Genomic DNA, 12,920 nt, shown 5'->3' with positions numbered 1-12,920 from the left:
GCATTTGCATTTGCATTTCTGATGTCAGAGACTGTTCATTACTTCAGCCGCGGCACCGCGTGGTCGTATAATAATAATAATAATAATAACAATAATAATAACTCATAAAGGTAAGAATGTGTGCCACCTTTAATATTCATCGCCACGTGACTTAAAGTTCCTCGAGCATTGATGGAATAATCGTAATTTCATATATTATACAGCCGAAGCAGTCGATCGAGCGCAGCGATTTTATGTCCAGCACCGAGAAACGGATGATCGCGGTATCGATCCCCCGTAAAACATGACGAAACTGGTTGTAAAACTTGGCGGGATTGCAATGATTTGATTTTATTCTTAATTTCATTGATTTTATCGATCGTTTGGAAGACTTGATTAGTACTGTGAGTAAATTGATATCATTAAGAGAAAAGAGTCATTGAATCGCAACTAAATGAGTAAATATTTATTTGTTTCAATTCAAGATCTATCGGCAGTAAATTTTGTTACACCAACAATCCAAGTATTTCGTTGAATTAATTACTTGTACATTTTGTTCGCCGCATTTAGTTGAATCAAACTTGAATTGAATATCACTTGACTCAAATAATCCTTTTTCTCAGTTAAGCACCATCGATCGATAGATAAGAACTCATTACGACGTAACGATACACATTTACGACGGAAGTCTATACCTGTAAGCGTTGAATCCTATATCATTCCGGATAAAATTGCTGTATCATCTTCAGTCGCGTAGCTTGATTATTACTTCACGCTCAGATTTCCCATTTAATTTATGGATTCTATAACCATTTATACTTCTTCAGGGCATTTACCTTGGATTCAGGTGATCCGGTTGTTGGTTTGTGTTTTATTTCTACCGTGTGGCACAGCTGTTGCGAATCGCCTACAGCTTTACATGGATTCATTGTCAGTCCGACATTCGATTCGTGGTAATCGTTACTTTGACGGAGATAAGATAGCTGCGGAGCCAGTATAATCATATCTTTCGCATGACTTCGACGATACGCAGATTGTTGCATGTATGTACATACCTATTTCGCACGCGTTTTGATTTTGTTAGCGAGGGTAAAATTGTCCTCACTTTGGGCACAACAACAACAACATTCCAAGCATGCAATTTCCAGCCGACCCTTTACCCAATTAGCAATTATGCTACATCCATGCATCGTACATCCACACGTCCATATTTACGTGCCTTCTATACCCAACACCAATATGCTTTGGTCGATACGTAGGTACGCCAATTTGTTGAGCTCATTTTAAACCAGCGATGTCGCTTAGGTGATGCCCAAACGGCTCGTTATATTTTTGTGCCTCGTTTCGCATCCGACCGGCTGGAAAATTGGATCATTTCAACCGGTGGTGATGGAACACGTGGAAGAATTCGTTCGAATTTTCGTAATTTTTGGATACCACGGTTCTTGTATTCCTACTTCAAATCCCGGCGATGCCGGACTTCCATTCTTACGATGCAGGCTTGGTATATCATCGCGCAAGGAAAATTGATCGCTCTAGGCTTAAGAAACGTGAAATCCTATACTGTACAGTTAGTTGCCTGAGCGTGACTGAAATATAGTTTATCTTCGATCTCTGGATGGGTTTTGGTCAAGGTCTCCACCAGCCGATAATTGTGGTCGGGTAGGCAATATCGATTCATTATTTTCCTGCCCTTGCGGCGAATGAGTTATACGACACCTGGACCCGGGGCAATAAAAAATCGACGAATTTCAACGCGTTATTATAAAAATCTGTCCTTATTATTGATCACGCATTACATAATATCTCAAGTGTATTATGAATGCGTGAAATATATTTTTACACGATGATGCGTTTTTACTTCAGAGACTAGAAATAAGCCGTTCCTACCCTCGAGTATGTAAGTGAAAGAATTTAATTTCGCTTCCGGCTTTCACGGTTACCGAACATTCTATCGTTTGGCATTTTTTGAAATGTGCTGGAAGGCTGCACAATTCACTGTGTAGCATCGTAATGAAACTTGTAATACATGCGACACCTTCCATGCAAGTGTCGCTGGGTCAACTAGTGAGAACTAGACCAAATTGTTACGCAACGAGGACAGAAATGAAGTTTAAACTAGTTCGTACGGTTGGCGTATATATGTATCATGCGCATGATAATGATTCCGTATGCTAATTTAAGTGCAGGAAGACCGGCCATTTAGATTATACTCAAATACCGTCTGGTTTCAGAGCTCTACGGGAAACCGCGGGATTAATGATAAATTCAAGTTTCATAAAAACCTCCGATCGCAAGGTACCACAATTATCTTTCATAAATCATATTTATTAACAAGTACACGTAGATAGACCGCAAAAGTGTTTTACACGTTATGATCGTACCGTCATGTATGCATATGTTGATAATTTAGTGCAAATATGCAAGGTAAAGAATGGTGAAATACGAAGAGAATAATATTGGAAGTCTGCGACCGAAATCACATTAGCACTAGAAAAATCGGTCGATTTAATAATCGCCTGGGTGAAGTAAAATATATACTAAAATGTGGCCGAGGTTTGCAAAATAATGAGTACATACATTCATTTATCGCAGAGTAACGAATAATAGTGAACCGCCTTATTCTAGACAGTCCGACATACACGATGCAAACGGATGTATGGTAATGAGAATAGAGAATTGCATTTGCATTGCGTGACAGCCCAGGGTTAATATATCCGCATTAATAATTAGGAGCAAAAAGTTGCGGAAACATCTATTCAGCTACCATTTTGATTTGGTTGATAAAGTTAATTCTTGTATTAAAGTCAATAGATGAAATAGAAAAATGGATTTAGATGACGATTCGTCGTGAGGAAATGGTACCAAGATGCATGATTTTCGTCATTATGTTTTTATTGATTCTTAGCCTAGCATTTGAATACATAATTCTATTTAACATCAAGTTAAATCGTTCAATTCAAGCGAACCACATCGAATAGACGATTATCAATGTACGCCACTGAGTAGCTCAAGAGATATTACAATAATATTTTAAAACTTTTGACATTATAACAGTAAATATATGCATGTGTGTTTAGTGATATAGTCACGTTTGGATCAACATGTCCTACAGTAATGCGATCGATCTAAGTTTGTAAAAATTCAATTGAACGCTAATTATTTTTCGTTGAAATAAAATCTACTTGTAAATGATGTATAATAACTTATGTACAAAATATACATAGTGGTCCGGCAGTAACACATAATTAATCCAACCTACACAAATGCTTATAGGTAATGTGATATCAGATTATCAAATACTTTGTATGGTTAACCCCTAATTCTCTATTATGATTTTTTCACTTAAAATACAAGTTTATTTTCCGGGTTACGCATATACATGCGTAATGTACTATATTGTTATAAAAACATTCAGGGCAAGTGAGGTAACGAGCGTAGTTATACTGTATACATTACATCATTAAACATCAAATGTTTCATCTTTTAAATTTAGTTATCTCAGTAATCGCAATGTTTATTCGTTTATCAGGAATTACTGAGAAATAAACAAAGCTAACATATCACAGTTCAAAATCAATATCTAGTTTGTATTTCATTTCAAAAATCAGATCGTGAATATTTATCTCCCGTACCTATACGTTATTATTATTTATAAAATGCATTCTGCCAGATTTTCAATTGAAAATATGTAAATGATTTTTTCACTCCAATGAATCGAATTATTCTCAGTCACTCTGATAGTAAAGAAAAAATTGACTAGCGCAACAAGTGGGAAAAAAAATGTAGCGTCAGAATTGGAATTCACGGGTCTGATTTTTAGCTCATGCTAAAGTTACGTTACAGAATCTATCTTACACACCAAGTATTTGTCTTTGAAGCGTTATCCAATCCACTGCTTTCTGCGTTATACTTTTCTTTTCTAGCAGAGCTTTCGCCGCCTGCTCAAATTTCTCCTCATTTTTACGGATATACATTTCGGCGTCTTCTTCCAACTGGGCGAATTTCTCTGGCCTAATTTCTACCATTGTAACCATTTCGGTCAGATATGGATTGAAGCGATAGTAGACATGATCTGGCAGAAGGTCATTCAACATTGTGTGCGTAGCTGAAATTTGAATAAACATTTTCAGTTAAAATGTTTTAACACAGAATCACAAGAGGTCAGGTTTCAAAAAGAATTTATGAAGAACTGTGCAGAAGATAAATGTATTGCTGAGAGAAAATTGTACCTTCGGTATCTGTAGCACTGTCAAGAATTTTAAAGAACTTTTCTTTCCAGCTTGAACTGCCAGCGACGGGTTTCGTGTGTCCACTATCGCTGCCTATCAAACTGTGAGGTATGCGACCAGTTCCAAATGAGACAACGCATTGAATTGGATTGTTAGGCCAGAGCTGCTTCGCCTCATGGATAGCCACGGCGCAAGGATTGTTCACCATAATACCTATTTTGAATTTCTCGTTTAAAACATGTGAAAACAAGTAAAACAACAGCTCCTTTCGCATAGTTGATCACGTCTTACCTCCGTCTTGATGAAGGCAATCGCCGAGTTTGAATTCTTCGAAGTAGCTCGGAGCTGCTGCAGACGCTCGTACAGCTTCCCAAAGTTTGTGTCTGTAGGAGCCCATGTATTGACTCTCAAATCTATAAGGTAGCGTGTAGTTTCTGAAGACATAAGCCATTACTCGTTCGTGATTAACGACCGTAGAAATCACGGAAAGCTGTAACGTGATACAATAGATTACAAACTGTTGACTGATTTCCAGTTATACACTGGGAAAAATATAACAATTCGACGCCAACCTTTGGTGTAACACTGTCTCTGGTAGTTCTGATCAAATCTTTGTCGCCCATTTGGTCTTGCAACATTTTTTCCCACAGCGAAGTATCGTAATAAGCATGACTCCAAACGAGATTACTCGTACCCCACAATGCACTTTGAGTGAATATTTTCGTGCTCAGCTCCTTGTAAAGCACAGAGACCTCGTCCAACGACTTTCGTTTGTATCCTCCTAGAAAAAAATTATAAAACATTCTTGGTATTAGCATGAAAGCAAGGCCAAAGAAATGTCGGATTCTGTAATCTGAATTATCCAAGAATCTTTAGTTTTCAATCGTTTGATCAAATGTTGAAAAATTTTCTACTATAAGTATTTCGAAAGTTTGTACACAAAGAATGAAATCAATGAATGAGACAGTGAAACATCTGATGGTGATGACACAGTCTTGGGTAATTAGTAAAATCTTGAATTAGAAATTGAGTTAATGGTAGAAAGAGAACTAACATAAGTCAAATGAAAGCCTCGTGATTGGGCATAAAATTTATTGTTGCATTTTTGAAAATTATTATAACACATTCTTTACTTCATAAAATTGTATGTTGAAGTTCATCTTTCTTTTCCACCTATCTACTCAATTAAAAATTCAGTTTTTCGTTACATTCCAGCACCGATTTCATTGCATTTATGAATACTACATACCTTCGCCAGATTCCTTTACGGTGGCTGCAGGTGGTATAGAATTGAGAAAAACAACTGATTAATTATTTTCAGTGACAATAATGTTAGATCAGTTACATACCAATCACAGCATACATGCATGAAGATAATTTTTTAGTCTCGATTGCTACTATTGTGACTTGAACCATGATTGATAACTTACTTAAAACTTATATGAGACTCACCCAATACTACAGACAAAATGGCGCCAGTGCTGACTCCGCAAATGTAGTCAAACAATTCATAAACCCGTTTCCCTGTAAGTTTTTCCAGCTTCTTCAACATTTCGATAACCAGTACGCCTCTCACTCCACCTCCGTCAATCGAGAGAATCCTTATGCCTCTGCCAGGCAAAGGATCGACGTAGCCCAACACAGCCAAGGCTTCTTTAACAGCTCCTGAAAAGAAAATTTTCAATGTGATCAATTAAAAATCTCTTTTAGGGAAAGATATTCCAACAAATGCACAGCTTTTGTAAATATTTCTATTTAAAAACCAACCAACCTTTGGTCTGATCATCTTTGCAGGTTTGCCGGATAGCCAGCAGGATTCTGATCGCACCTTCCTTTATAGCGTAATGCCTGGCTTCGGGATATTGATCAATGTGTACGAGGAGATCCTCGACTCTTCGCCATCTCGACGCATTGGACTCTGCAACTGCGATGCTGGTCAACAGGTGTCTGGTTCTTGAGGCAATACTGTTCTTCGATATGTTATCGACGTTAGTTTTCCACTTTGGAATAACGATGGAAGTGTTTTCGTCAGATTTTGGACTAAGCTTTGGCATCAGACCAGTAAATACATTAGGTAATGAGTATCCCTGTTCCTTGGCAGGTTCCTTTTCCTGTTTTGAATGTCGCGCTTCTTTTTCTTGAACTTTGTTAACAGGTGGACGAATCGCATTGCTAGGAGGGCCATCTTTTTTATCAACCTCAGGCAGGTTGGTGGTTACAGTTTGCGTCACATTTTCACCACGTTTATTCTGCTCCGAGGGAAGCGAGGAGTTCCCATTCGTCTTGCCGCTCTCATCGTTGGTGAATTTCCTAACACTTTTGACCTGGGCGTAAGTTATCCTTTGAAAGAAGTTTATCCACTCCTTGTTTATAACCAGTTGAAAATTTCTCTCGTAGCCAGATTTATTTAAATAGTCTTTCAGCTGTGTTAGGAACTTCCAGTAGTGCGGCATCGACATCTTTGTATTTTGCAGTATGTTAACCTCTGGTCCTGAGATCTTACTCGGCAGAGATGTTATGTTCGCTGCGCTTCCATCTCGGCTCGCCGTGCCTTCCGTGAATTGTCTGAATAAAAAAAATAAGTGATATGTGAACAAAAGAATAGACAAGCTAAAGACATCTTGCCAATAGTTGAGTAATCGGCGATCAAACAACATCCAGTAAGCATCGAGCTCAAAGTTCACTTAAAAAACAGTAAAAAGCTTGCGAGGTTGATGACGGCAAGCTTCGGATTTCTATAAACCACGCAGAGAATATTTCCAAGTTGAAATTGTGAAAAGAAGTGATACAGTTAAGTGACTGTAATAACAATAATCAAGATTTGAGTTACGTTTGGCTCGAGGTAACCTCAAACGAGTGAAATTACAACCACGAGCAATGAGAATCTGAAATCTTTGGGATGCCAGAGTGCAAGAGAGAGAGAGAGAAAACGATATGAGACTGGCAGAGTTATCAAATGCGAAAATATGTTCTTATCCGATCAAGAAGTGTAAAAAATCAAGACTAATCTCGGACAAGAATTTCGTGTTGAGCTCGCGGAGCGATAATGAAATAATTTAAATTCGCTCATACGTACCCTACTAGCGATTTATTGAAAAGAATTGCCGTAGAAGTGCGCTAAAGCTTTATAGGTATCCGAGAGTAAAAGTGTCTGCGCAATTGTTGAATTCGAATTGAATGAATTGGATCATCATACAATCGGTCTCCGTGTTCCGAGGCGTTCAACACAACTCGCGCTGTCAGAATCAGCTGTTTCTCGACGTTTCTCGAGGAATACGCGAGGTGTGTAATAAATAACGATACTTCTAGACCTTGGTAGAATTTATTTGATACTTTGATTAGTTTCAATACCGAATCGCACTCCTAACTGAGAAAATAAAGAAATTTCCAGAGACGTGACTGCGGAGCGGTTATCTATATTCGTAATTGTATTACGCATATTCGACACAGGTTCAAACAATATACACAAAGATAAGATGATTTGTAGATAATTGTATAAGTATATTATGAGAATGATTTCTTTTTCTTCTGCTACGCGAACTTAGATGTTGTAAATTCAATCTTTCTTCAATGTTAAGATAACACACGTTATTGATTCGAGATTTATTTGCTGCTGAATAGCTTACACCAGCTGTGTTAATTCTGAATCTAATCACACTTTCTCGTCGATCGAATGACGAAATTCAGTAAAACATAATGTAATTTTCAATAATCATTAGCGCTCACCTGGTTAGCGATATGCATCTCCGACAGTGTTTGACGTTCTTGCTGAGAGACATGGCACACTGTTTAAAGTATATTAGGTGTTATTTCCGGTGTTGATCTCACTTGGAACTAGCTCCGACACGTTTATACTTATAGATTTTAAAGTCTAACTGTATTGTCCAATTACGTGTAAGTTAATTATAGAAAAATTGTAAGTTCTGAACTAACGGTTAAATATAAGACAAAATAACATAAAGATTTGCTGTCCACTTTCTATTGTTGTTTACCAGTATTCACAATATGGTAATTAATTTTACACACCCACTTCGAACTCGCAATTGAAACTAATTATCAAGTACTGTAATTATATCACTTCATAGCTTAAATCAGCCGATCAATAATCTGTCCGAAGGCAGATTATTAACTTTGAAAAAGTGCCTTATAGGCAGAGGATGTTTTTCACACCTGCGCAGATCGCGAAAAATACACAATGTATCGTGTGGTTTGTCGACGTTACGTAACGCCACGTACGGTGCTTGTATAATTATTAATGAGTTTTTTTTAGGTTATGTTCTCGAAAGATATTTCACTGGGTTACTGACTGTCCCTCGGTGCCGCGTTCTTTTATAAGATACGCGCTGCGTGACGTCACGATTGCGTCACGACCCCCGATTTGTAAATAAATAGTCGTACGATGTTTTGCTAAAGCAGCAGGAACTTGGCAACGAGACTAATTCCATCCCCGCACTCCTCGTCCAATTCACAATTGTCAATTAAATGCCTCGCTGCTCACTACGCCTTAATTCACTATACTGTTATAGGATCATTGGTATCGAACAATATTTTTGTTTTTCTATCGCTACATCGTGCATCGATATATTATTTTCTATCATTACCAGCTGTAGGTAATCTGCACGAACTACGAGCATGAACTATATTTTACACACTCATTCTCGCCTATTTCTATAACTGCGAAGTGTTTTGCATATTTTCTTCTTATCTTTTTATTGTCTACCTATACCGTTAAAGTTTCAGCTATATAGGTTTATGTAGGTATTTCGGTGTGAAAATATGTTTACTTCTACAATACATACATTATATCTGAGAGTACAAAGCCTGTTGACTTTTGCAATCGATCGCCTTATACCGCTCAGATTTCACGTGCGAAATGAGATCACGCAGCGTGTACTTCCGGGCTTGTATACATATAATTAAGAATATTGCAAATATATGGGTATATAAACCGCTGATTTGTTACTTCGTCATTTCTTTCATCATGTGTAACGTGATAATTTTCATTCGTTTTTGCGCCGTATTTCCGATTGAGGAAAATGATATTTTCATTCGCAGATTATCGAATTTTCTTTTTTTTCTTTTTACTTCTTTTTTGTTCAATCTGTCGTGGTTCAAATTGTCATGAAAAATTGACCAAATCGTGATCAGGGTGCGCTTACGGATAAAATATCTGACACTAACAATTTTTCATCTTGCAGTTAGATATATTATTATCAATCGATACGTGCATCGGGGGTCCAAGCTAGGAGTTTGGAGGCATCTCTGATTCGATTTAATTTTCATTTATATGCAATTCGCGCACAAATTTAAGATTTTGTATTGCAGCACATCTCTACAAAATTTTTTTTTTTTTTTTGGTTGGAAATTTAACCATGCGTTACTGTATAATATCTCTGGGTGTCAATTTTTTCGGCACGAGAAACGATTTTCACGTGTCTACAGAGGAAGCGCGTTCAACTGGTGCAACGAGATGGAAAAAGAATTAGAAATTACAAAACGTTCGTTGAAACGATTTTCTAAAAATAAAATCGTACAATCAAAATAAGGAATAATGAATTATCGCAGTTTTTTTATCTAGTTATATAGCAGGTAAATATTTCGTTTTATAATCTCAGATTTTTTTTCTTTTTTTACTCCAATAACATAATTGCTATCTATATCACCTTGTTTTGCTATCGTCAAATAAAATATACGTATGTGCCAATCAGGTCGGGGGGATTCTTATCCGCCGTTGGCTCGAGACTTCAGATTTATGCAGTTGTAGAATTGAATATACGATAAATATCGATCATCGATCGCAATGCGTAATTACCAACGATTACAGTGATGCTAAAGTTTATCTGACTTGTATGTATGAGTAAACAAAAATCTTTCGAGGCTACAATCAGCAACGAGTAGTCTAATTTCTTTATAATTATTCTGAGCCCCGAGCTCAAGGCAGCGCGAAAAATCGCGTAAAAATTACATCACAACTGGAGCTACGATCATCCTCAACGTTGCGAAAATCGTCGAGTGATTGCTTTCTTCTCGAACAATTTTCGCAGACACAATTCTCCGAAGCTCTATTGTGATATGAATATCATGGCCACAGCTATAGATCTCGATGGAAAAATATATGCGATGATCGATGCATATTTGTTTAACCAGTTGTATATACACAGACATATGTATGTACATATATTATACCTCTGTATACGCTTTGTACTTTTATTTTGATAATATTAATGTTTAGTTACAATTACTGTATCAATAAATGTGAAAATCAATCCTACAGGTAATGAAACTGCAGTCGTGATACGCGATTCTTATATCATTTGTGGGCCGACTGTCCCGTTTTTTTTTATCGATGACGATTCCTGGTTCGTCCCAATTTTCTAGCCTCTCAAGTATCGCGATCATCGACGAGAAGGACGAGAAATCGCTCAGCAATGTCTTCGAGATCTCCGCGGACTCCGAGAGTCGACGTGATCTCTCCTCGGGCAACCTTAGACTCTGGATCAAATCCAGTTTTGGGATCACCGAAATTCTGCGAATGGGAACAGAAACTCGAGTTTGAGGTGCGCGGTCAGGATTCACAGGACTCGTAAGAACTGCAGTATCACAATTACATAAACTTTCATTGTGGATCAATTGCAGACTGAATCGCCAGCGAAAGGTGGCGATTGTGGAGATTGCGGATTACGGGGGCGTGAAATGGCTCTGCACATTGCTGGACTTGAGGAAAAATTGAACGAGGAAACACAGGCGACAAATCGCCTCGCGTACGTTTATTATGTATCCTCAAGTGCTTGATTATTATCACCTTCTTCTTTCCACCATGTAATAAGAAATTATTCAATGTAAGATGATTGTACGTCATCTTCAGAAATCATTATACTTAATGACTAAGGGGATGGGATGATCAAGTTTCATTATTTCGTTCTCACGTCGTGTACAAATACGTTTTATTCGTTCCTGCATAATTATTACACTTTGTATAGACGTGCATGATAATTGTTATATTCTACATGATTTACAATCATTTCTTTTCCAAGCTTGTCAGTGTCGGAATACGAGATACAAATGTCAGAAAAGGCGAGGGAGATTGAATTTTTGAAGTTAGAAAGGCAGGAAATTCAGTTGGAGCGTGACGGGCTGAAGAAGCAGTTAGAAATAACTTCCAAGCACCTTGACACCATCGAAATATCCTTCAACGATGTTCACGAGTAAGAATTCTTTGCCTCTCTTTCGCCGCTTTCGCGTCTCATCGTCGATCTCGACGTCTATACTGGCAACAGATATTTATATAAAATAAAATTTTAAGAAGGGCTGTTAAAAATTCATTGATCATCATAGAAGGTAGTCGAATCGTACAGATTTTGATACTGTTGTAAAAAAATGTCTTACATTATAACACCTGCATTGTGCAACGTTTAGAAAATACGAGAGGGCCAAACAGACGATTCATGCACTGCACCAAAACGTAGAAACTCTCAAAGACAGTCTCGCTGAGCGCGATGCTTGTATCAGTCAAAAACACGAGCAGTACCTGAAGTTGAAGGAACACGCGATGGAACGAATGGATTTGTACGTGCCGCAGGACTACTTGTAACATTTTTGAACAGTAATTTATTTAATATAGATATACACAAAGGTGGTGGGAAATTATTTATTACAAACTGTTATACGTACGTACGAACCTACCTGAAACTTTCTTAGCGCCAATTCCCAGTTGGATTTGATCGAACGGAAGTATTCCCTTGAAACTTCGAAACTTCGAGCTGCGGTAAGAGAGGCTGAACTCGGTGCTCGATCACTCTCCGAACAGCTGGAACAAAGGAACAAGGATAATGCTGAATTAACGAGGCAAGCCAAAGGCCATATTGTTGCTTCAGAAAGAATTTTAATCTTTGCTAGAAAAGATCGATGTCACTTCGATTGGGACAATTTGCTTGTAACATTAAAACCTGTGATTGCTTAAATCCACCAAAATCCTGTACAAATTAATCTAATTGTGTCATTTTCAGTATCTGCGACGGTCTCATAGAAAGAATGGACGCACAGAAAAACTCTGGGTTCGAAAACCAATCTCTTTGTCCTGAGTAAATCGAAAAATTGAGTTCTTGACCGTGAAATTATCTCAATGACTCGCGAATGAATATTTGACAATTTTCAAATGGAGGAAAACGCTGATATTATATCATGTGAAAGAAGACCGTTAAATATAAAACCGTGACTAATCACCTGAATGTTATTGTTTGTCACTCGCTAGTGCGCGTTTCGCTTACGCGATATCCGATCACTTCCCGCAAAATATTGTGCGAATTTTTGCGAACCTTGAAGTGATAAACAAAAGTGAAAAATTGCTAGTGATTGGCCGGAGCTGATCACCTCAGAGAATCCAATTGGCCGAAAGAGGGGCTTGACGAGTCGCGCCACTCTCTCGTTATAAACAGCGCTATCGCAAAATTAGACCTAGCTTAGAATCACTTACCGAAATAATTTAGGAGACAGGCAGACGGGCTCCTCGACCTTAGAAACACTCAGGCACGTGCCTCGTGGCGCCACGAGCTATGATATGTCGTGATGTGTACGTTGCAATGTGTGTTTGCAATTGGAGCTTTGCGCGAGAAAATTTTATAGGCGAAGGCTGCGAAGGCTGCGAAATAATAATTAGCTGATCACATATTTTCTTTTTTGGATTTAACATAAATTAACGATCGAAAGCTG

The 12,920-nt window shown here is 37.8% G+C and overlaps 2 protein-coding genes across 3 annotated transcripts; one reads left to right on the top strand and one right to left on the bottom strand.

Annotated features, from left to right (window-relative positions):
• Positions 1–3,151: 3,151 nt before the first annotated feature.
• LOC124416339 (calcium-independent phospholipase A2-gamma-like) lies at positions 3,152–8,174 on the bottom strand. 2 transcript variants are annotated; one of them, XM_046897296.1, is made up of 8 exons: positions 7,938–8,174; positions 5,983–6,776; positions 5,664–5,876; positions 5,461–5,484; positions 4,784–4,992; positions 4,503–4,701; positions 4,212–4,424; positions 3,152–4,087 (listed from the first exon to the last, which is right to left on the bottom strand). In XM_046897296.1, the coding sequence occupies exons 1-8, from the start codon at positions 7,988–7,990 to the stop codon at positions 3,834–3,836; spliced, it is 1,959 nt and encodes a 652-aa protein (XP_046753252.1). In that variant the 5' UTR covers positions 7,991–8,174; the 3' UTR covers positions 3,152–3,833. The 2 variants fall into 2 exon arrangements, with proteins under 2 accessions (XP_046753252.1, XP_046753253.1); XM_046897297.1 differs by lacking the exon at positions 5,461–5,484 and having other exon boundaries at positions 7,938–8,173.
• A 2,415-nt stretch (positions 8,175–10,589) lies between these two features.
• LOC124416342 (transforming acidic coiled-coil-containing protein 3-like) lies at positions 10,590–12,350 on the top strand. Its single transcript, XM_046897301.1, has 6 exons — positions 10,590–10,768; positions 10,848–10,972; positions 11,246–11,416; positions 11,628–11,777; positions 11,910–12,056; positions 12,218–12,350. Exons 1-6 carry the CDS (start codon positions 10,640–10,642, stop codon positions 12,294–12,296), a joined length of 801 nt encoding a protein of 266 aa, XP_046753257.1. The 5' UTR covers positions 10,590–10,639; the 3' UTR covers positions 12,297–12,350.
• The last annotated feature ends 570 nt before the right edge of the window (positions 12,351–12,920 follow it).

The sequence above is a fragment of the Diprion similis genome, chromosome 2, assembly GCF_021155765.1.
Source record: "Diprion similis isolate iyDipSimi1 chromosome 2, iyDipSimi1.1, whole genome shotgun sequence".
Taxonomy (NCBI): Eukaryota; Metazoa; Arthropoda; class Insecta; order Hymenoptera; family Diprionidae; genus Diprion; species Diprion similis.
This window is presented reverse-complemented; position numbering and strand designations above follow the sequence as displayed.